The 24,029-nt window shown below is 36.0% G+C and overlaps 1 protein-coding gene across 1 annotated transcript; it reads right to left on the bottom strand.

The window, feature by feature from the left end:
• Positions 1-9,149: 9,149 nt before the first annotated feature.
• On the bottom strand, positions 9,150-21,647 carry LOC145686556 (uncharacterized). The gene is made up of 3 exons (XM_081759992.1): positions 21,584-21,647; positions 12,807-13,043; positions 9,150-9,469 (listed from the first exon to the last, which is right to left on the bottom strand). The coding sequence occupies exons 1-3, from the start codon at positions 21,593-21,595 to the stop codon at positions 9,215-9,217; spliced, it is 504 nt and encodes a 167-aa protein (XP_081616118.1). The 5' UTR covers positions 21,596-21,647; the 3' UTR covers positions 9,150-9,214.
• Between the last annotated feature and the right edge of the window lie 2,382 nt (positions 21,648-24,029).

The raw sequence follows: 24,029 nt of genomic DNA, 5'->3' as shown, positions 1-24,029 counted from the left end.
AAGGTTCTTTGCTGATGAATTTGATTAGAATTTTGTAATTAGGAATAAATCAATTACATTCTTCCTTTCGTCGACATTGAAAGAAATATGATCTTGTAGTAAATTTTGGAAACGTAATTTAAAAGATATTACACGTCCCAAGTTGTTTATTAGCTATTCTGACCACGAATACAAGAACACATTGAATGGAAGTAGCCTGAAAAGCGACACCGCCCTATTTGAAGAAGCTGCACAATTTAACGCCAATTCGAAGGGTCAGAAACCCTTTTTGTCAGTTGGTATATTGGCCTTGAAGAAGTTGCTACTCAAAGGCCAAGGTTACACAAGAAACCACTTGGTGATCGTTTCGTTCTTCGTCTTGAGATATAAGTCACTTGGACATTTGTGTTGAGACTACCCGCTAGGCTTTTATGATCTCTGTGTTGTGTGTATTGCCTTTTAAAAATGTCTTTTAGGCTCTAGTAATAAGGGAAGTACATAATTGGTATTGACTGAATTTGCACGTTTTCCCACGAGAACTTTCGCTTGATCATCTGATTTTAACTTTTTTCTCTCTTTTCCGCAGTTAAAACATTCTATTATAACTATGTAAATGTTCCAATGGTTTGTCATGTAATTTGGTTAATTGGGTTGCTTCAGCTACATACAACCATTGGAATTAACAATCGTAAGAAAAATAAAATCAAACTTATTTACGTAACCTTGCTGAACAAGTTGTAAATAAAATGGGCATGGATTTTATTTATTTATTCATTTATTTTTACCTAAATACAGTATTGCCTCCAGAATCCGAACGCTACGAACTCGAATAAATTGGAATCAATTTCCGAACGTTATCCGAACCCTGTTATCCGAACGTTATACATGAACCAACAAGTAAGTGTTAGGATAGGGAAAGAACTGACGGAAGAGAGTGCAATTGGAAGGGGAGTTCGACAAGGATGCTGCCTCTCGCCAACACTATTTAATGTCTATCTAGAAGAGATAGTGAAAAAGAGCCTACATGATGATGATGGCATTTCGGCAGGAGGTAGAATGATTAGATGCATAAGATTTGCAGATAATATGGCGCTTCTTGCAGAATCTGAAAAGAAAATCAATAAAATGTTAGAAAAAATGAGAAAGGGCTTTGAAGAATATGGGATGAAAATAAATGTTAGAAAGACAAAAGCCATGGTGATTGGAACGAAGGGGTCTGTCAAATATAAAAGTTGGAGGGGAGAAAATAGAACAAGTGAATAGTTTTCGATACCTGGGTAGTATTCTTAGTAATGGCATGAAGTGCGAACGTGAAATAAAAGCAAGGATAGGAATAGCGAAAGAAGCCTTTAGGAGGAAGAAAAGTCTGTTTTGTGGGACCTTGAATAAAGAGTTGAGAAAAAGACTCATAAAATGCTTGGTGTGGAGTGTTGTACTGTATGGGGCGGAAATGTGGACATTACGTAAAGGTGACGAAAATCGACTGGAAGCCTTCGAAATGTGGGTGTGGAGAAGAAGGGAAAGAATTAGTTGGGTCGAGCGGAAAACGAATGAGAGAGTGTTAGAAATGGTGGGTGAGGAAAGAACACTTTTAGATATTATTAGGAAGAGGAAGAGAAACTGGTTGAGACATTGCCTAGGAAGAAATTGTATCATGAGGGACGTCCTAGAAGGTATGGTGGCGGGAAAGAGAGGGAGGGGACGAAGGAGACTACAATTGATGGATGATATTAAAACGGAAAGATCATACGCGAAGACGAAAAGGTTAGCGGAGGACCGTGGAGCATGGAAGCTTCTCAGTTGCGGCAAGTGACCTGCCAATAAAGGCAGAATACCTATGATGATGATGATGATCCGAACGTTATAAATTCAGGCCTCAAGACCACCAGAAAGCACTTACCTTATGCCATCAAGAAACATTACTTGCCTTCCAAGCAAAAGTCTCCTGCCTTCCAAGAAACATTACTTGCCTTCCTCCTACTTCAGCTTCCATATGCGCAATTATCATTGATTTTTAAGTTAAATTCGAGAATTTTTTTTTTATTTTATTCAACTTACTTTGCCTTTCTGTATTCTTACTTTTAAAATCATTTTGAAAATTTCAGTTAGTAGGACCCAGGAACGGATTAATCCAATCCTGTTAGTCTAAAGGGAAAACCATTGTCGTGGAAATCGAACAAGTTTCTCAAACGGGCTAAGTTTTGATTCGAATGTACAGTATCACTGAGAAATCCTTCATATCTATAAATGCACATAAACGCCAAAAATCATTAACTGGTTCACTGTCTCTTGGGAACTTCTGTATCTGAAGAAGTGCAATCAGGTTGTTGATCATGTTCGTGAATATAGCTCCATATATAAATCTATATTTCCCATATACTTGCTCTTTATTGCTTTTTACTCTTAAATACTGGAGGACCGTTAAGATTGAGCATTAGTCGAAATGAGACAGTGAAACTAAAATTCATTTCAACTGCGTATCATACATTATAATAAAAAAATGTCAAACTGGTATAGATTAGTCATATGAAAATTATAGATTATACAAATTAAAAGTTAAAGATAATACAAAATGTAATAGCTTCCTGACAGCTTTCAATTATTAATATGTGTTTTCTTTTATTAGACCCTAATACCTCTATAAAATAAAAGTAATTTTAACTAGTATTATTTTAAATAATTAAGTGCTATTGGTATTAACATATGATGAAAACATTAAAAACATATGATAAATTGCTTGCGAAGAGAAGAATAGCACCGTGGTCTTTAGAACGGTCTGACTAATAAAAGTATTCTCCATTTGAAAAAGCTTGAGAAACGCTGGACTAGGGAGTTTAATGCACTTACAAATGTTATACTCTGAAATCACTGATTAACGGACGGCAATGAAAAATGTTTATCTGCTAGTCCTAGATTGACTATCAAGGACCAGCACACGTACCTCATTACCCAAAAGTACGATATAAACTACCAGGTGACTTTGGTGATCCCCGCAAACGCTATTTGCTCAGGTGTTTTAGTTTCAAAATATTTCAGTTTAACTCCACTGTAGAAAATATGAGAAACTGTTTCTTATCTGTGCACGGAGACAACATTTTCTTAGAAATGAGATTTGACATTTCTCATTCATAAGGAAAGTAACAGTATATTTTCTCGTTCCGCTTTATACAACCTCATCTACTTTTCTTCATTTCTCATTAATAAGAGTTTTAAATTCTTGTTTCTAAGAAAAGATATTCTCGGTGCACAAATAAGAAACGGTTTCTTAGATTTAAGGAAGTATTTTTAACACTGCTTCCACGATTATACCCTTTAGGCTAAGGGAGAAGGTGATTTAGGCAAATTAATGATAATGAAAGAATTGGTGGAATGAGAAAGTGAGAGGAAACGAGAGTATTCCGAGGAAACCTACGATGTTGTCCAGCACATATTTCATTTTCAATGTGCACTACCTGTACATGTATGTCGTTACTTATAGGTAGTGAAGTGAGCAGATACGGTACGTTATTTGACCGACATAGCCAAACGTATTCGTAACTATGAATTTGCTATGATATTTTTCATAAGTAAGGTTTATGTTTTAATGAAAATATAGTTTTACTCAGCAAATAATTAATGTGTATTGAATTTGCTAATGTAATAAATAAGTTAAAGCAAGAAAGAAGTTTGCATAATGAAAGTCATATGCGTTTATTTAAATAAGGTAATTGTTACAAAAGCAAGACAATTTGCTTAGTTCTTTAATGACAAGAATCAATAACCTACATGAGGATGTTAGAGTAGCTGAGTGACAAGCTGGTGTAGACAAGTCAATCATATTGCTTGGAATTATTTGCTTCCTGTGGATTCCAAAGAAGAATGTTACATATGGGACCTACGAGTTACGTTATGGGACTTTCGGGTATGTTATGCTATAACTTACAAACGTAGTCATTAAACGCAGAACTTTGAATTTTGTTATAATTTCTGAAACAACAAACAGACTCTTTTCTAACTCTTTCACTGCTCTCGCCTCACCGCGGAATTCAATGTCATCATTGTGTCCACCGTCACATTGACTGCTAGTGGCTATACGTTAAAAGCCTGGCTTCTATGGCATAGAATATAAACTGTCAACGTGGTTTCGGATCTTCAGCATGTTCTATAATCTATTAGTATCAGGCAAATTCCGTGGACGTCATTGTGACGTCGACAGCAGAGAAAGGGTTATACAATAAATAGTTCAAAGATAAAAGAACTTAAATAATTGTATTGCATGCATGTGAAAGTGAATTGTTCACCAGCCTGTATTTCCTTTACCTAACAACTCTACTGTTTAGGACAGTAAATTCAACTTGCGAAACATTGCTTGCACTCTTGTACCGAAAATTACGGAACTACTAGACTTTTCCATGTTTTGCAATGTGTGTGTGTGGTTCCAAGCCTGACTTCTGTATAATACAAGTAATCTCTAAGACTATATTATACAGTACGTGTCTTCTCATATAAATTCAACAATAGGAGAGAGCGTAAACTTATAAACAAAAAATACACAAAAATATGATGGCTCTTTGACGATTATGGAATATGTACTGGTCGGAGTATGATCGCAGCTTCAAAAAGTTGAGGATCGAGGAACTGCAGATACTGGAACACCACTGTAGCTAATTTGGTGGACTTCTCTTGTGTGGATTAGAGATACAATGTTCTGTTTACAGATATTTCTATGCACAGTTTATGAGAACAAACTGTAAATGTCCTTTTCTTAAATCGTCATTTCTATCTCCATCATCTCTCATCGAACTGAGTGATGCAATGCTGGGGAATGATGGATTCCATTTGCTATCAATCAGGACATCCATGAATCTACTAAAGGTCGCGTCATATTTTTTCAGAAGGCGAAAGGTGTTTAATGCAATATCAATCTAGCAAGTTGTACTTTTCGTGTTTCTATTAAATTGATAAGCATGCGCGCCGACTACGTGGGAGCTCCGGGGCCCCGGCACCCACACAAATAATCCTGTGGGTGCGACGCACCCACAAGACTTTTAGTTTGATAGAAATAATAGAAATATTTCTCACTGGCCATTTAAAAAAATAATAAACAATTAAAACATTGAGATGGAAGTTAAAATTTCTAACCTCTAAAACATAATTGTTTGTTACAAATTTGTTTGTATTGCGCAATGACAACCAAGCAACACACTGTCCCCTTCCTTGCCTAGGCAACACATTGCCTAGTCAAAGGCAGTTTTCACAATAAAAAGCTACAGTATATTGTAAATAGAATCGAGCACAGTCTATAACGATATTGTATATCTATGCGATAAATTATTTTCATTTTTTGTATCTTGATTTTGGGCAACGGTGCTTAAAAAGTACACGATCTGTTGAAGAAGAAAAATAAGAATAGAAGTTATATGTTTGATTCTAAATACAAAGAAATAAGGTTTAATCTTAGTATTAAAAATATATGTTGATTTTATATGTATAAACTGTGCTTCTTGTTACCGTAACGGCAGATAGTTTTTTATTTAAAAGTTGCTATGACAACCATAAGGAAAAAATTATTGTTATTAATGGAGATGTGAAAACAATAATAAATCGTAATGTTGTTACAAGGCGACATATTTAAAAATTACACGAACTGTGGGCAGAATGTAACGTGTAAAATATATGAATACTAAGAAGTTATTCGTTACATTTAGATGGTGGTTGCTTGGTTGGTGGGATGGTGGTCCATTAACACCTTGAGATTAGTTTGAAGTAAAGTAAAGCAGTCTCAGCATAGCGTTCAACACGGAGTATACTCAAAAGTGGGAAAAGAATTTATAGAAATATTAAAATTAGTGTTTCTGGGAATGAAAATATGAATGAAGAAGAGCTACCAGGTACGAATTCATCAACGAACGTGGCTAATCTTATAACACAGCTTGGTCAGCAAATATCGCAACAGCTTGGTCAGCAAATATCTCAGCAACAGCAAAAAATGGATACTCAGCTGGAGCAAATGACCCACCAAATAACTCAATCCATAATACAACAGATAGATGCTAAGTTTGAGCAAATAAACCAACAAATACATTCCAAATTAAAACAAACAGATTATAAGATGGAACAGATTTTACATCGATTTACTGATGTACAAAGTTCGGTAGAAGTTGTGGAAGTTTTAGTTAATGAGCATACTAGTCAGATCAGGGAATTGCAAGAAGAAGTAAATGCGATCAAAGAGAAGTATAGTACTGCAAATGGTGATCGAGTTCCGGCTGTCAACGTTGAACCTAGTCCATATGAATCCAGAGTAGTAGTGGAAGATAGTAATTCATCGGTAAGATATTCAGAAAAAGGACGATAGTGAAGCTTGTATAGAGACAAATGGGAGGAGAAATCATTCATCTCACCACAGGAAAAAACATTCTCGTAAATTCTAAACATTTTAAGCATATTAGTAAAACTATTCATTTCCGGTTCAGTGAAATTAGATCACTAACAAAATTTAGTGGAAGGTCGGATCACATCCCGGCCAGCACTTTGTCAGAAAAGTTCGAGGAAGAATGTGATTTAATGGGAATAGGTAAATCTAAATTTTTGAAAATTCTGCCTCATGTTTTATTACCACCGTATGGTTCAAAGCAACCAGAAGTAATTTACGTAATTATTTAGATTTTAAAAATGCCTTACTTTCTAATTTGGAAACGATTTATTTCTAAAAGGTGTATGATTATTATTTTTGTTTCTTCTAAAATTAGGTTCGGTCGTATTGTCATTACGAGAAAATCCAACATTACCTTTTGTATTATGATTACAATCTTCTCTAACATTGATGTTTCGCACGGGAATATGATTAGCTTGATTTCTATTAGTATTACCTTGCAATCTAGACTGACTTTCATAATTTTGAACTATCATAATTAAGTGATCAAAATTAATACACTGCGAAGAGATCAATATTTGCTGTAACCTAAATGATAATAATATTCTTATTGATGCAATAATGCGTGATTCATGCTGATATGGGTTGATCTGTTTCAAGTCATTATATGCTGAAATTACAAAATCTGTAAGACGTTTGTTCACTTTAGGATCAAAACTTTGGTTTCTAATTTGAGCATTCCGGTCTGCTAACATAAAATCGTTTTGCTAACAGCGCATTTTTAAAAATCTGAATAATTACGCAGATAACTCTTATAGCTTTATACCATACCGGACAAGGTGGTAACAAAACATGTGGCAATATTTTGAGGAAATTAGCCTTATCTATACCAATTAGTTCACATTCTTCTTCAAATTTCTCTAAAAAGGTACTCGCTGGGATGTCCTCAGTTCTACCGTTGAATTTAGTTAAGAATCTTATTTCACTAAATTTCACGCGATTATTATTAGTACTAAAATACCTTAGATGTCTAGGTTTAACGTATGGTCACTTCGACGTGGTCTTCTTCCTTCGTCCTCGATATTAGAGATGGTGTCCTCCCTTTCAGAATAGACTTCTGATGAGTTGCTGTCTTCTTCACAAGGTCTTGATTCAGTTCTCTTGTGTTCTTCATACACTGCGTTGAGGGCAGGATCAGGATTATACTTTGCTGTACTGATTTTCTCTTTGATGGTCTGTACTTCTTCTTGCAGTCTCCGCATTTGGTTTGTAAATTCATTGACTTGCATTTCTACTACATCAACGGTACTTCTCACCACTGCAAAACTATGGATAATTTGTTCTATCCTGTTGTCGGTTATATCCAGTTTGGTATTTATCTGCTGCGTTATTTGTACCAATTTAGAATCCATCTGCTGTTCTATTTGTAGTTTTACTTGTTCCAGTCTGGAATCCAATTTTGTGTTACTTGTTCTAATCTGGAATGCAATTTGAAATCCATCTGTTCCAAATTTTGTGCCATGGAATTCATTTGCTGTGTCATGGAATTCATCTGCTGTTCTAGCTGCCGTATGAGATCAATCACATCCGTTGAAGTCTCATTTGCTGGGATATATAATACCTATTTATCTCCGCCCTTCCTGAGGCGGCACTGAGAAAAGCCATGTTGTTCAACACGAGAGAATCCAAGATTAGCATGAACTGGAAACGCATAGGACCTACATTTTCTGCAATGAATGGAGAACGCACTCAGAATCTTCCCTTTGAGAGAAATTTTAAAACTTTTTTTTTCCGCAGTACTTGAAAAAGTGCTTCGTTAGGAACTAATTTATATATTTTACTCCGCATGAAGGGGCGCAAGAGCCCCTCACTCCTTTTCATGGATCCCCACTGGTTGATACCCGGACAATCGTCACTGCAAAATGTTTGTCTAGCTACCTGTCTAGTGAAAGTTTCGCATAATGAGTCATTGCAATCAGCGCAGCCCCCGCTCCCGAGTTCCACCCCCACCCGGGAATAAAACGAAAGTTGAACCTGTTTGAAAACTAGTTGACACTTAAAAAACTATCATGTAGTCCTTACTTATATTAAGAATTATAAGCAGTGATATCATTCTACCTTTAAAGCATAAAAGTAGCAGTTAGGATTAACCATTTTTAATTAAATTACCTATGAACATAATTCATATTAAGTATGTAGTGATAACTTAAGGAAAAGAAGATAAGTAAAAAAAACTTTAGGTTTCTTAATAAAAATAACTTTGTATACTGTTATTGATGCCTTTGGTAAATGGGGTCACAGGTTCTATTTCAAATGGGAGAAGCTTGAAATTTGAAGTGGTGATTTGATTTCCAATTTAAACTGGATACGCATGTCTCATATAGCCTTGATGCTGTGACGGGATGCTAAACTACAACCAACCAAACATCCGTCATTGTCGGTGGAATCCCTACAAATGTTACTAAAAAAAAAAAAAAAAAAAAAAAAAAAAAAAAAAAAAAGTGATGCATAGTTTGTAAGTGTTCTAGATAATTTAGTTTTCCGCCATGTAGTACGTCATAATTCCGGACGCTGAAAATGTTATTAAAATTCAAGATGTATCGTCTAATTCAGGAAAGGTGGCACTCCTACATATGCGTATTTGCGCATTAACTTATACACTCCGTCTTTTGAATTTTAGGTGTTTTATTTAAATACGGTTAGGTCAAGCTATAACACTTTGAAATTTGCTGACGACTTCAAGAATATCCTGTAAAACATAAACATCTTGTATCTTAATTTAGGTTCTAAAAAAGTTAATAAAGGTACAAACTAATTACAAAAAATGCATTTTTATTGAAATATGGCTAATGTACAGAAGGAAAGATTTCTTTTAAGACCTTAATGGACAACAACATGCGAAGGGACGCCTACGACACTGTTGACCAGAGGGTAAGTGCTGGCTGGGGTGTTGCTTCTGAAAGCTACAACTGGAGAGTATGCGGATACGGGAACAGCGCTGTAGCTCAGATGGCTGACTGTTGGTACGTGGCTAACAGCAACAACATCGCGTTTCTTGCGGGTGTCAGGAGCCAGAGCAGCGGCAACAGCGGCGTTGTGGTAGTTCACAGCAAACACAGCCTTGGCTTGTTTCACCTGAAATTTCAACAAACAAAAGAAAACTGAATAATTGAAAATAAGTACAGTAATTATTTAATTGAAGGGCCTGGTAGAAAAGGGGCGTATCCCATGCTTACGAATATTTTGTAAAAAAAATAATAAAATAAAAACGCAGTTAAAGATTTGTAATCAAAAAATATAACAAGCAAACTGATTGTTTTCCATGTATATGTCAAAGAGAGGGCGTAACCCTCTAATGGCTGGGAGTAGAGGTCTCTTTGCTACTCTAAAATAATTGATGAATAAAGAATTATGAAGTTAACCCTATTTCCGCACCCTTAATAAAAAAATCTTTTCCATGTAGAATACTCTCTCTCTCTCTCTCTCTCTCTCTCTCTCTCTTATATATATATATATATATATATATATATATATATATTCATATGATTTATTAAAGTAGCTAGTAAGTTTTCTATAATAGGCAAAGATATGTAATTGATTTCTGAAACTCTTTATAGTAAGTACACACTACAATTACTTCACTTAATAATTTTTACAAATCCAAACTCTAACTTCAATGGCAAATAACTTGAAAATTTAAGGATTTAAGGATTTAGGATTTAGATTTCTGGGCTCTCGGCATCTTATGGCCATCTAGCCCGTCACGTTTGACGGATGACATTCTTCGGTGAGCACAGTATCCGGGAAAAGGGAAGGAAGAAAGGATTGGAGAAGGAAGGAAATGACCTGGGACCTATAAGTTCAGTACCACCAAGGCATTTGCTTGTTGTGAATGAGGAAAATCCAGGAAAATCTCATTCAAGGTGGCTTGCCTGAAAAAGCTGTTACACTTTTTCGACCGAGTACCCCCACCGGGAATTGAACCCGGGAAAATTTAAGGTTTGTACACTATACTGTTTCAAATGTGTTCTATAACTAATCGCGAATAGTCGTGAAGCATGAGCTATGCATCGGAAGATTTCGGCACGATTCTTGAAGCTGCCTTCCGAACGCACACTTGAGAAAACGTAAAACAACGGAAATGCGTCAACAATATTTCCAAACTTAGAAGACATGGCGAATGATGGACAGAGAAACAGCACTTAAAGAACTATAACACAAACAGCAATTGTACGGATTAAACGGTAACAATAATAATATCAAAGATATAAAATGACGACAACGAGAATAACAACAAATATACCAAACGAAACTTAGCAACCATCTGGCAACACTGTACCGTCAGATGTTCTCCCTACAGTGCAAGAGACAACACTGACAACATTTCATGAGTGACGGTTGACGACAGGAACACACTTGCGTGTTCTATTGGGTGCTGAAATTTATAGATCTAGGTCAAGCTTCACGACTGTGTGCAATCACTAAGCTTGCAAGTATAATCATCATCATCATCATCACAATTGCGGTAAAGATCGGATGAGCTTTATGAATTGAGCTTTACTAAACTTTCTTGATTTCACTGAGTTTAAATTCAACATAGATGGGTTGTAACTTCAAAACGAAAGATTTGTACACAATAACATTTCATGGAAACTTGCCAACACATACAGATACATGATTCTACAAAATATAAAATAACAATTTAGATAAGGTTTTGGTGTACCCCCAGTGAAACTCTTCCTCCAAATTGCTCTTGAGTTTTAATATACATTTCTATATGAGAGTTCTTTTTTTTTTCTCGACAAAGTCTCATGTGCGAGTTTTATAGAAACATATTTAGCGGAGAGAGAGGATAATGAAGCAACATTTATAAGGAAATTGGGGAAACGACTATCATACAAGACCACATTGCACAAAATTAAGTCCTTCCACACCACACTATCTCGTGTCAAAGAAGATAGTTTAATTGTTGAACAACATATCCCCGCAAAGGGCATTATGCTCAAGAAGTTTATCTAGCTCTTTAGCTTAATGTATTTATGGTATTATTTATTTGTAGTGCATTCCAGACAAACGCGCAAAATTCGGAAGTTATAGTGTTTATGAGTTTTTAACAAGCTGTAAGTATTCTAAGAGAGGATTTCTCAAAGGAGGGACTCCTAAATAGACTTTTCCTATATACAGTTACAACATGGTTTCCTATCAGATAGTATTTGAAATATATTGAAACAATGTTTGAAATTTTACTGGTTTGGGTACACTCCGGTAGTGATGAAATTAAAATACGCCAAATTCACTTTGCAAAGAGTAAGTAGATGACGTATTCATACCTGTTAGCAATGACTGATTTTTTCTAATTCTCGAGGGCCCATTGACGTATATGTATTTCTATATAAGGTATTTGCAAAAAATCAATGAAAATTTTAATTCAAATGCTGGGCCCCACTCAAATGTTGAGGAGCCCGAGTATCGTACCCAGAATCAACGTCCGTGTGAGGTTAGGTACAAGTAACAAATCGACTAAGCCAGTGGGGTATTTACGATGTTGTTTCGGAGGGAGTTTTTCTAACTTTATTCCTCGAAATGTGAAAATTCTGCAACACATTTCTTTTAATTTAATATAATAAATAAAATTTCGGGGGGTAAGCCCGGAAGCCCCCTTAAATATGCCACTGGACTAAGCCATGCAGCGAATAATATTCTTCACTGAGTAGTAAAGATAAGGAGACGAAGTTAATCTAAAAGATAGGGAACAGGAGCCAGCATTACAATTAATACCAAGTCATTTTGGTAGGACAATACTGATACGTGACTTTTTCGTTTAAACGCAGAAAAACACAAAGCTGAAGAAAGATAGCAATCCATTTTTAGTTTCTAATAACGCAACATCAAATAACTAGCATATATATATATATATATATATATATATATATATATATATATATATATATATATATATATATATATATATATATATATGTATAATAATATTTCTGGAAGGCGTTACAAGGGCCAAGCTTACTGAGACCTAATAATGAACTATGTGTCAATAAAAATGAAATACGATCTTTCAATGTTAAGTCAAACGTTTATGCTCTATAGACCAAAAGAGTCGGGTGATTAATGAAAATGACTAATTATGAAATAATTATTAGTGAAATAATAATGTGGAAGGAAATTAGATAACCCTGAAAAAAGCAACGGACACGATATCGTCCACCTCAACCTTACATCTTGTGTCATTAAACGGCGGACCTGTTGCATGAGAAGGGAACAATATAGTACTGAGCTACCGTGCCTTCATTGTCTATATTAAAATCTAACATTAACACTACTACTACTAATACTACTAATTAAAATGATGAAACAAATACATTATTTTTTAGATAACTCGTAAAATACAACATTTAAAGATTCTGAACTGTTTATACCAAAGTTTTTTTTTTTTTTTTTTTTTTTTTTTTTTTTTTACCTCAGGTGTATCCTCTACTGGTTGAGGAATTCCTCTGGATGTATCCTGTACTGGATAGGTCACAGCAGCCACTGAAGGAACAACTACAGATCTGGCTACAGCAGGGCTCACAACATGGCTGACTACTTGATGTCTTGGGATTACACCAACGGAGCTCACTTGGCCGACAACTGGCACTGAATATTGGAAGATCTGAGGGTTAGCCAGGGCGCAAGCCACCAGCAAAGCAAAAGCAATCTATTTGAGGGAAAAAAAAAGTGTTACTACAGAAGTTTATTCCTATGAAGTGAAAGTCAACTCTTTGTTATGTTTCTCAATTTAATTGTATACATAAAGATTATTAGTTATTAGCAACATTAAAATAATCATTTATGGCAGGTCACACTTCCTGCAAATTTAGAAGCTCTAATTTTTGCAGTACTGTTCTTAGCACCTTAACAGTGTTGAATACATCTCCCATTTTTTTTAACCCATCAATTTACCATAGTTTAAGCTGAAAATCATTACAAAAAAGAAAGACAGAAGGAAAAGAGAGAAAAAGTTTGTTGACGAATGTAATGCCCAACAATGACAGGGTACCTTTATTGAGCTGAGCGAAGCGAAGCTCTTATACTCGGGTTAGCCGTTTGGTTGTCCGCGAACTCCTCCTAGACCGTTTGGTCGATCTCAACCAAACTTAGCACGCTGATAGAGTATGTCGTGCTGAGTGACAACATAGGTCGAAATCAAAAATCCGATGTACCATCGAGGAATAATGACCGAAAAACGCTTCCTCCTAGACCGTTTGGCCGATCTCAACCAAACTTAGCACGCTGATAGAGTATGTCGTGCTGAGTGACAACATAGATCGAAATCATAAATCCGATGTACCATCGAGGAATAATGACCGAAAAACGCTTCCTCCTAGACCGTTTGGCCGATCTCAACCAAACTTAGCACGCTCATAGAGTATGTCGTGCTGAGTGACAACATAGGTCGAAATCAAAAATCCGATGTACCATCGAGGAATAATGACCGAAAAACGCTTCCTCCTAGACCGTTTGGCCGATCTCAACCAAACTTAGCACGCTCATAGAGTATGTCGTGCTGAGTGACAACATAGGTCGAAATCAAAAATCCGATGTACCATCGAGGAATAATGACCGAAAAACGCTTCCTCCTAGACCGTTTGGCCGATCTCAACCAAACTTAGCACGCTGATAGAGTATGTCGTGTTGAGTGACAACATAGGTCGAAATCAAAAATCCGATGTACCATCGAGGAATAATCACCGAAAAACGCTTGCATAGACTTAACATGGGGAAAAAGTTTTCACGCGATTTTTTTGTCAACAATTAAAAATGACATTTATTATTGCATAATGGCCAGGAATGATTACGTAGTTTAAGCTCGCTCAGCTCATTTCATTGCAATCGGGTACATCCATTGCATTCCTAGTATTATTTCTTTCATACAATCAGGGCCGGATTTAATGTTTTGTCGTCCCTAGGCTGAAAGGTGTTTGCTGTCTCTCATCACTACTCGCGCTCCTAACACAATACGAAATAGGAAATGAAATGAAATCTTCAACATTCCACGGTTATGATCGTTAGCCTAAGGGGGAAAAATGATTAAGGCAAGTGAATAATGATGGAATAATTGGTGGAATGAGAATGGAGAAGGAAACGGGAGTACTCCGAGAAAACCCACGGACACAATGTTCACTACAAACTAACTTGGTTCGGAATCGAATCAGGGACCCCACGCACTAGAGGTAAGGAATCGCTCTATACTGAGCCACCGTGGCCCCCAATATAGATTAAAATAAGAAAATGTACTTTTTTAATGTTTACTTTTGTTCCAACATTTTTGTTTAAGTTTTAATTAATTTTAGTTTTGAAAATTGCTGTAAAAAGATTTGAATGGTTATTAAGTTACGATTTTTGAAGTAAGAATGACTAGTTTCAGAGAATGACTAGTTATTGGATCAAAAGATCTAATATATTTCAATCAAAACTTTTCTTGTAGGCCTTATATCTGGGGAACTACATATAGTGTAGCCAAACTCAAACTATCACTTAACTCAGTATGATGTGCTTATTTCGTAAAAAAAAAAAATAAATAAATAAAAAAATAAAAAAAATAAAAAATACGATAACTCGATTTAGGGGCTGTTGAAAAATTTTGTGGCCCCTGATACAAAAACTAATTATTGGCCAAGATCGCAATATTTTGATGCATTTTTTGGGATAATTTCTAAAATTCTTGTTACAATATGCACAAGTACAATAATAAAATGATTTTTTTAAAACTGGGTTAACTTTTAATTTTTTTCACACGAAACAATAATTTTATATTAACAGTCTTCATCATCATCATCGTATTATTATTTTTAATGTTAATTGACGAAAATTTTATTCCAAATAGTTCATAATTTGTCTACAAAAGGAAGATGTCTTCTAATTCGTTTCCAGTTGGCAAAGTTCCCAAGATAGCCGACACATTTCCTCATTGAATGGCTATACTAATGCATTGAATGAGAGTCTGATAAAATGAATTAGTTTTGAATTTTTGTTGATAACAGTGCTATTATTTCAAACACTAAATATATCACTGAAACGAATAGATAAAACGATTATTTTGCTAATAAGAAAGAAAAGTACTTTTTTTCCAGTATTACTTTTTCGCTACGTGCGGTGCACAACAGCGCATTACGTACTCACACGACTACACTACTGTCTGCTGTAAGTATGACGTTTGAGCTTCAACCACTAATCACTTGGAGAACCCTGTGTCTGAACGTTTACTTAAGGTTTTACCGTTTCATCTCCATGTCATCAATTGTTCTGAAGGTTAAGGAAGATAGTAATGTTGAGATGGTAGATAATGCTGTAATGTACAAGTGGAAGGAAACAGAAGAACCCACAGGAAACTCGCGAGAACTTGGATCACAAGAGACTTTACGCACCCAAGGAGAGAATACTATTACTGAGAAACTGCAGCTACTCACTATTTTTTCATTATCAGTGTTAAAAATTTCTCATAATCATTTCTTTCCGTCGAAGTAATGAAAATATTTCTTTTTTTAGTTTCACTTCTTTAAATATTTCCTACTTATTCATTACTTGATTTATTGCCTTTTTTCTTTTTCTAGCATCATCCATACAGATTTGCGACATCAATTTCGAAACGTTAAGTACGTTTTAAAATTTCCTTATGATGAGTACAACGAGTCAGTAATATTTAAATACCAATTTTTTTTTTTTTTTAAAGTATAGTAACTTTCAAGTTCATAAAATTTTATTTAATTTTGATTTGGATTTAAGTATAGCTTCCCGTTGAGCAAGTAGGCTACATGAGACGTGGATCTACAGTTTAATGTTGGATCCCAACCCTATGAGCTTCCCCCAGGAATCGAAACAGGGTCTTCCGCTCCAAAGGCGAGTACATTTTACACATATCGACAAGTGACTCCAAGATTTTAATTGAAAGAGCAACGTTGAACAAGAAGTAATCAATGCCCTTCGTGCTGGTCTAGTGATGCTGGTAGCAAGAGTCGAGTAATCACAGGCGTTCGGATTCAAATTATGAAGTATAATTCAATGGGGTGTCGAGTCATCCTGAACAGCATAGTCAGACTCTTAGCAGTCCTCCATATTTCTGTTAGAGCGTTCTTTGAAAATGAAAAAAATGAAATTTTTAAATTTTACGTCCCACGCCGGTTGGGCTAAAGGAGACGGTGATCATGAGAAATGAATGAAATGGTGGAATGAAGAAAGTGGGAGAAAACGGGAGAACCCCGAGAAAACCCACGAGCATTGTGTTTGACCACCATAAAGTCCACACGCTGCGAGGTGGGATCGAACCAGGGACCCCAAACACCGGAGGTGAACGCTCTACCACTGAGCCACCGCGCCCCCCAAGAGTACTTTGTCATGAAAAGATGATAATGGAGAAAAATGTCCAGGTTGGAACGATTTAAAAAATAATAATAATAATAATAATAATAATAATAATAATAATAATAATAATAGAAAAGTTCTTAGCACGCTTGCCTTCTAATCACATGGTTCCAGGTTCGATTCCCGTTTGGAAAGTGTTAAAAATTTTAATTCATTAAGTGATAAGAAAAATGCCAAGCTTCAATAACAACGAAAAATACAAACACAAAAGTAGCCAAGTCACTCTTTACTAGCCTATTAGCTTCCAGTGATAATTGACGCGTAGGCTTGGGCATTCGGATTTGGATCACGCGAGACGCAATTCATCATATGTTCGAGTCTCTTTGTAGAGCATTTGCATTTTCAACTGTCCCCATCCCGAAGTTTCTCTGTTCGCCTTCCTGTCATAGTGTTTTCAATATAATAAGCCTATTGCATACAATTAATTAGAAGACAGCAGAGTCAAGTGTTGGGCGAACTTTTAGGGCAGTGGAAGTAGCTAGTTCGCGCATCTTTGATGAATATTGTCCTAAGTTTGATTCTCGGTGAGAGCATTGAATGCATTAGGGTTTGGATTTCACTTTGTACTACAAAGCCCATATCTCAAATAGTCTCGGTGCCAAAATGGAATATTAAACTTCAATAAATAAACAAAAAAGTAATCCAAATCCTTAGTTGTCTCGAAGACACCAACCGTAATCCAAGACGTCGTAACAAGGTAACATATATATATGTTATCAAACTTAAGGCAACCCAGGGTAATTTAAATCTTTTTTAAAGTACCTTGAAAAGAGTTCTGTTTACTTTTAAATGTGTCTTCCGTTTTTGTTTATCGGGGAAACTCTTTCTCAAATAACTCTCCACCCTTGTCTAGTAGCTAACATGCAAAACCATGGCACATGGGGTCCTGAGTTCGATTCTATGGGAGAGGTTTGAAATTTAAATGTACCACTGTGGTTCGGATTCCACCTTAAACTGTAGACATTCGTCTTGTATAGTCTTTGTGCCGAATATGAGGCTGAGGTCCAATTTAACAAACTAATCCGCCTTGCCAAACCTAGCAATGGTACGGATAAATGCATTCTGAAAATTACGGACCTCGACCTATTGTCTTCTTAATAGTGTGCTGGAACCCACCCCAACGACAAGTACTCATAGGTATAAAATGTAGATAAACCTAGATTCATGTGAGGTGGTATTATGACAGAGATTACTTGAATGCTGAGGCCGGTCGCTAATTGATGGCAGTAGGGATGCGCACGAGTCGAGTCGAGACAGAATTTTACTGAGAAAATTCGAGTCGAGACACAGCTCTTCCAATAGAAAAATATACGTTTGTCGAGTCGAGACATCACTTTTACAGCACATTTTCGAGACGAGACAGCCTCAAATCTTGTCTCGTGCGCATCCCTAGACGGCAGGCTATCCAAGCCAAGGAAACAGTAAACAGTGGAACCACACTTTATGTCGCACATTCAAGTGAAAACAGGTGTAGTGTAAGGAAGGCCCCCTTTCTCGGAGTGGTACATTCTCGGGGCTCTCCCGTTTCCTCCCACTTTCTTCATTCCACCATTTCATTCATTGTTCATTATCACCGTCTCCTTTAGCCTAACCGGCATAACCGTGAGACGTAAAACTCAAAATTTCATTTTCATTTCATTTCATTTCGGAGTGGTACACCCCCCAAAAAAACATGTCTGGAAGAAACACTGGTAAGAGAAAAAATGAAAAACTTGATTGAAGTTGTGCTTTATAATACTAGCTATGAAGATTATCTCAGAACCAAGGTAAAAGATGAATTATGAACAAAAATAGCAATGCAACTTTTGGATTATGTTAACGTTAACAACATAGGCGGCTCATGAGAGAAGTCACGCGGTAGAAAAGTTTTCTCGCTTGAAATAAAAAAGAAAAAAAATTCTTAATTCTTGTAAGTTTTCTCGGACAATTAGCCAGATGAAAATATTAACTTCTGACCTTTCAAATGCAGAAAATGCATTTATCTTCAGGGGTTGTGATGAATAGATCGGAGATATTATGTCGGCATATGTGTATGGTCACTAATCACTCATCGAACGCATGTGTTAAGACAGTCCTTTTATAATCTCACAATATTCAGTGTGTAATGAAACTGTGGCTTTTGATGTTTTCATTATCTCCCTAATAGATTACACTGCAAAATTAATAAAAATATTGGTGAATACTTTTCACAATCTCATAATAGTCTTATTTAAATTTCAAACAGTACTTTAATAAATAATAATAAATTGAACAGGAAAGTAATTTCTACTAAATTCAATAGAAACTATTGGATTTACATTGTACCATTATTCAAAAGTTAGCACCGATTCATTGTTTGGAAAATAAAATAATTTCTCTATCGTAATTTAATACCACCACAAAAACTGAATTTTATTGCTTTTTGTATAGTCTTTTACGTAAAGTTGAAATTTTAGGAATTAAAAGGATACAGTTTCGTTGCAATTAGAGAGCAAAGAGTCTGAGCTTCATACGAACCGACAAATTTTGAATTCCTGGAAAAGATTTTAAAGGAAGTACTGGGACTTTAATAGTCATTTAGATTATCTACTGATTTGTACAACGTAACTTGTGTTCGTTAATGTTCAATATGATTTCAAACAATTTGTTGTCGAATAAGTGTTTTAGTGTGCGAATACTGTATAGCAAACAGTAGCAAACAAATTAAGTTCATAAAAATATTGCATACACCACAACAGTTCACGTACTTTTAACATAATCGGTCAGAAAATGTAATACAATATTTTTGGGTTCCTCAAGAACTATTGTGGCTATATAATTGGTATATGCGCCATTGGTGCCCGAAACACGTTCGTTCCCTGGTGAGTACTCGTATGATATAGATTCCACGTTAAGTAATAAGTCGATGTCTCATACAGTGACGCCAGATGGTTCTGCACCCTCCTGGTAGCTACTTCTGTCTGGGGACTCCCCCTTCCCATTCAGATAAGTTGTACTGTAACGTAAGTCAAGTAATATCAAACTATACTTTCCGGTACACAGATTTCCTATACAGATTGCCCCACTCTTTCCTCCCCCGAAGAAATTAGAAGTGGTGTCATCACTGTTCATGTAGTCCCGGTGACGAACAGACCGAAAAACTCGAATTAAACAATGGAGTTGTTCAAAATGTAACTCACCGCGAAAGCTATTTGTTACTTGCTGACTGATAAGTAACTGATAAATGTTCAACTAAGCATTGAATTATAATGCATTTGTTCTCACGAATATTAGAAGCAGTGCGTTGGGAACAGTGTTTATTTCAGAAACAATGTTCCGGGGGTTGCATTTAGTATTCCGAAGGGCACTGCTGATACTATTCTATTTATTGTCATATAATAGAATATTATTTTGGTCTCCGCGGTCATGCTGTGTAGGCTGATGGAGACGGTGATGAGAAATGAATGAAATGGTGGATTGAAGAAAGTGTGAGGAAACGGGAGAGCCCTGGGTAAATCCATGCACACACTGTTTATCCACCACGAAGTCCACTTGGCGTGAACTGGGATCGAACCAGGGACCCCATGCGCCAGAGGTGAACGGTCTACCCCCCGAGTCACCGCGGCCCAATAGAAGCAGCCCGTTGAGTTGGTGGTTATGGAGAATGTTGTGTTCGGGGAGGAAGGGGTATATCTCTCTACTCGAGACTTTTACTCTGATCCCAAATCCGGGACTGGGAAATTTCAACAGACAGCACAAAATTGTTTGTGAGCGTTACCAGCAATTTGCTTGTACAACCAAGAATACTATTATAGCAACCCCTCATTTACAGGCGCCATTTTAAAGGAGGAAACGAAATTTAACGTTTAAAAATATTTATATTTTTGTCTTTATTTTATGCAAGAGGAAGAAACGAATTGTTGTATGAAGTTATATCTAAACTGCATGAACATTGCACGCTATCAATAAAATAATTTTCGTCAAGGAATATACAGATAAGGTAGAATAAATCTTGCAATAAACCCAGAGAATAAAAACTAACGTAACATATCGTAATTATAGCACACCAAAGTATATACCAGGATAACGTTAAAATTTGGTTAGTTCATTTGGTTTTAACATTCCATTTCAACACTGTGGCTGAATGAGACAGAAACTGCAGTTTAAACAGAAAACTGAACTAGTTGAGTTGAGTTGATTTTTAGTTTAGCGTCCCTTTCAGCAGCGAGGCTATATGAGACGTAGACCTACTGATTAACGTGGAATCCGAACCACGTGACGTATCCGGAACAAGTATTCGCAACAAGGATCAAATTCAGGACCTCGCATAGAACGGTGTAGCTAAAACTAGTATTATCCCACAGTTTCCTCTGTTGCTATCTTCTGCTGATATAGAACAAGATTGATGCAATATAGGAATCAGTGGCGGCGATTGGACGTTAAACGTGTGGGGGGGGGGAAGACATGATCTGAATATTTGTATATCAATGTTAATATACAAATTTCCCTGGTTGATACTATAAACATTAATAGGCCATTTCAGAAAAGTGGGGGGCAACTGCCCCCCCCTAATCGCCGCCCATGATAGGAATTGTACTTCAACAATGAACTCATAAAGAACAACTATGACTTTTAAAGGCCTACCGCTCTGTTGCGGTTTCTGATTTTCATTCATGTTTCAATTTATATTGTTAGCCAAAAAAAGGACCACACATTTGCACATGTTTTGGTATTAGTTTCCGAAAGAAAAAAAGAAGAGAAAACAAGTAGCAAATTTATCACTAATGAACTATTGATAAACGGCTCTAACATGACAGTTTCTGAATTAATGTTAAAAGCTGAAACTATAACTCATGTTTTCTCATATTAATAACTTACCAAAGTTCTCATGATTCACAGCCTGCGGGAAATCTCGTAGACAGAATGTGACAAGTGATATTTCCTCTTCTGAATATATATAGGGACTTCTGAATGAGCCACACCCAATCTTTAAAGGCCTTGACATTGTCTGATGTAACAATTTAAGTTATCGATAATAATTTTTGCATAGCTGAAGGTGAAAACACACACACACAGGAACACACGCTTACAAACATATGAGAAACATGTGTGCTGAGAATTGGTTGCCATAGGATAGGGAAGAAACTGATCTGGTCCGTTGACAAGTTTTACAACCTTTTGTTTTTTTCTTTTCTTTCTTTTGTCTTCAGTGAGAGGGCTATTATTATCAAATTAGTGTGATTCTCACATTTTAATAAGTTCTCTCTGCTATCATTTATTTTGCATGATTATTTATTGAGCTCAATACATGTTCAAAATTCTAATAGCATGAGACAATAAAATAACTTCTGTATCTTCGTAATTATATGCGTTTTTTGTTTGTTTGTTTGTTTCCATAATGTGTATTTCAGTGGCGAATCGTGCATGTAATTCGTAGAGAGCTTATCCTAGACGCCCAAAATTTCGAGCAGTTTTTACAGGCTAAATGATTAATTATATCATCTTTGGTGCAGAAAAAGTACTGATTTGATCCAGGTGGAAGTTTGCAGGTAGTTTGGGGAAGACCTTTTTCACCTTGCCCTTTCTTTTAAGACTTCCAAACTATGCTATACATAACCGCAATAAGTCCTATAGAACAGATTTGCCTATCCGTCTCTCTGTCGACAGGTACCATAGTAAAAAGGGAATACATAGCAAGAAGTGATTTTTCGGAGGAAGTACATAACAAAAAGTGATTATTCGGGAATTAATTCAATATTCCAAGATTAGTTGCATCTCTTCATTTAACCCTTTATACAAATGTACAATTTCCGGTTTCATCATTGGCCTCTGTGGAGCAGCAAAAACGATATTTGATGAGAAGAATCTGGAATCGATCGAATGTCCCAAGAACGGATACCACCGCTTATATATCTACTCAAAGGATTTTGGGATTTAGGATTTAGATTTCTGGGCTTTCGGCATCTAAGGCTATTAAACCCTTCACGATTTGAGGGATGACGTCCCTCGGCGAGCACACATCGGGGAAACGGAAGGAAGAAAGGATTGGGGAAGGAAGGAAACGGCCTGGGACCTATAAGTTAGGTACCACCCCGGCATTTGCCTGGTGTGAATAAGGAAAACCCAGGAAAACCTCATTCAGGGTGGCTGGCCTGAAAAAGCGTGTTGCACTTTTACGACCGAGTGACCCCACCGGAAATCGAACCCGGGACCACTCGCACCGAAGGCGAGTGCGTTAGCGACTACGTCTCTAATCAAAGTGAAAATGTTACAAATTCACTATAACTTACAGTTTCAATATTGATCCTCACAGAACGGAAACGGTAAAAGATAACGATAAATTATTATTATTATTATTTTTAAATAGAGACTCAACCTCCAAAGAATAAGTTGGCCTTTATCTCTCTACTCAAACCTGAGTGGTAGAAAAAGAAATTATTATTAAGAAGAAATTATTATTAACAATTCAGTACGCAAGAATACTTTTTACTATCACTTCATTTCTTTATTGCAGACTGTAGTGACAGAAATCTACTACTAATTCGACTTTCAATTGGTTTTGATGTATATAAAGCAAAGACAGTAAGAGATAGGGAGAATTTGTTTTTAAAGCAGTAAGAGATAGTGAGATCTTTAAAAATGGATTCAGCGTTCCAAGAGAAAGTTTCATAAAGCAAAAAATAAGAGATAGGTAGATTTTTTTTCAGGTTCAGCGTCTCAGGAGTAAGTTTGAGTAAAACAAAAGCAGTAAGAGATAGCGAGAATTTTTTTAGATGGATTCAGCGTCCAAACAGTAAGTTTCATAAAGTAAAAGCAGTAAGATATAGCGAGAATTTTTTTTAGATGGATTCAGCGTTCAAACAGTAAGTTTCATAAAGTAAAAGCAGTAAGAGATAGCGAGAATTTTTTTTAGATGGATTCAGTGTCCAAACAGTAAATTTCATAAAGTAAAAGCAGTAAGAGATAGCGAGAATTTTTTTAGATAGATTCAGCGTCCAAACAGTAAGTTTCATAAAGTAAAAGCAGTAAGAGATAGCGAGATTTTTTTTTAGATGGATTCGGCGTCCAAACAGTAAGTTTCATAAAGTAAAAGCAGTAAGAGATAGCGAGAATTTTTTTAGATGGATTCAGCGTCCAAACAGTAAGTTTCATAAAGTAAAAGCAGTAAGAGATAGCGAGAATTTTTTTTAGATGGATTCAGCGTCCAAACAGTAAGTTTCATAAAGTAAAAGCAGTAAGAGATAGCGAGAATTTTTTTTTAGATGGATTCAGCGTCCAAACAGTAAGTTTCATAAAGTAAAAGCAGTAAGAGATAGCGAGAATT

The sequence above is a fragment of the Thermobia domestica genome, chromosome 5 (genome assembly GCF_964235325.1).
Source record: "Thermobia domestica chromosome 5, izTheDome1.hap1.1, whole genome shotgun sequence".
NCBI classification, from domain to species: Eukaryota; Metazoa; Arthropoda; class Insecta; order Zygentoma; family Lepismatidae; genus Thermobia; species Thermobia domestica.
Note: the sequence above shows the minus strand (reverse complement) of the source record. Positions and strands in the feature narration are given on the sequence as shown.

Coding starts and splice junctions, on each gene's coding strand:
- LOC145686556 (XM_081759992.1), bottom strand. Junction 9,470..12,806: donor CAGTAGAGGATACACCTGAG/GTAAAAAAAAAA, acceptor TTGAAATTTCAG/GTGAAACAAGCCAAGGCTGT.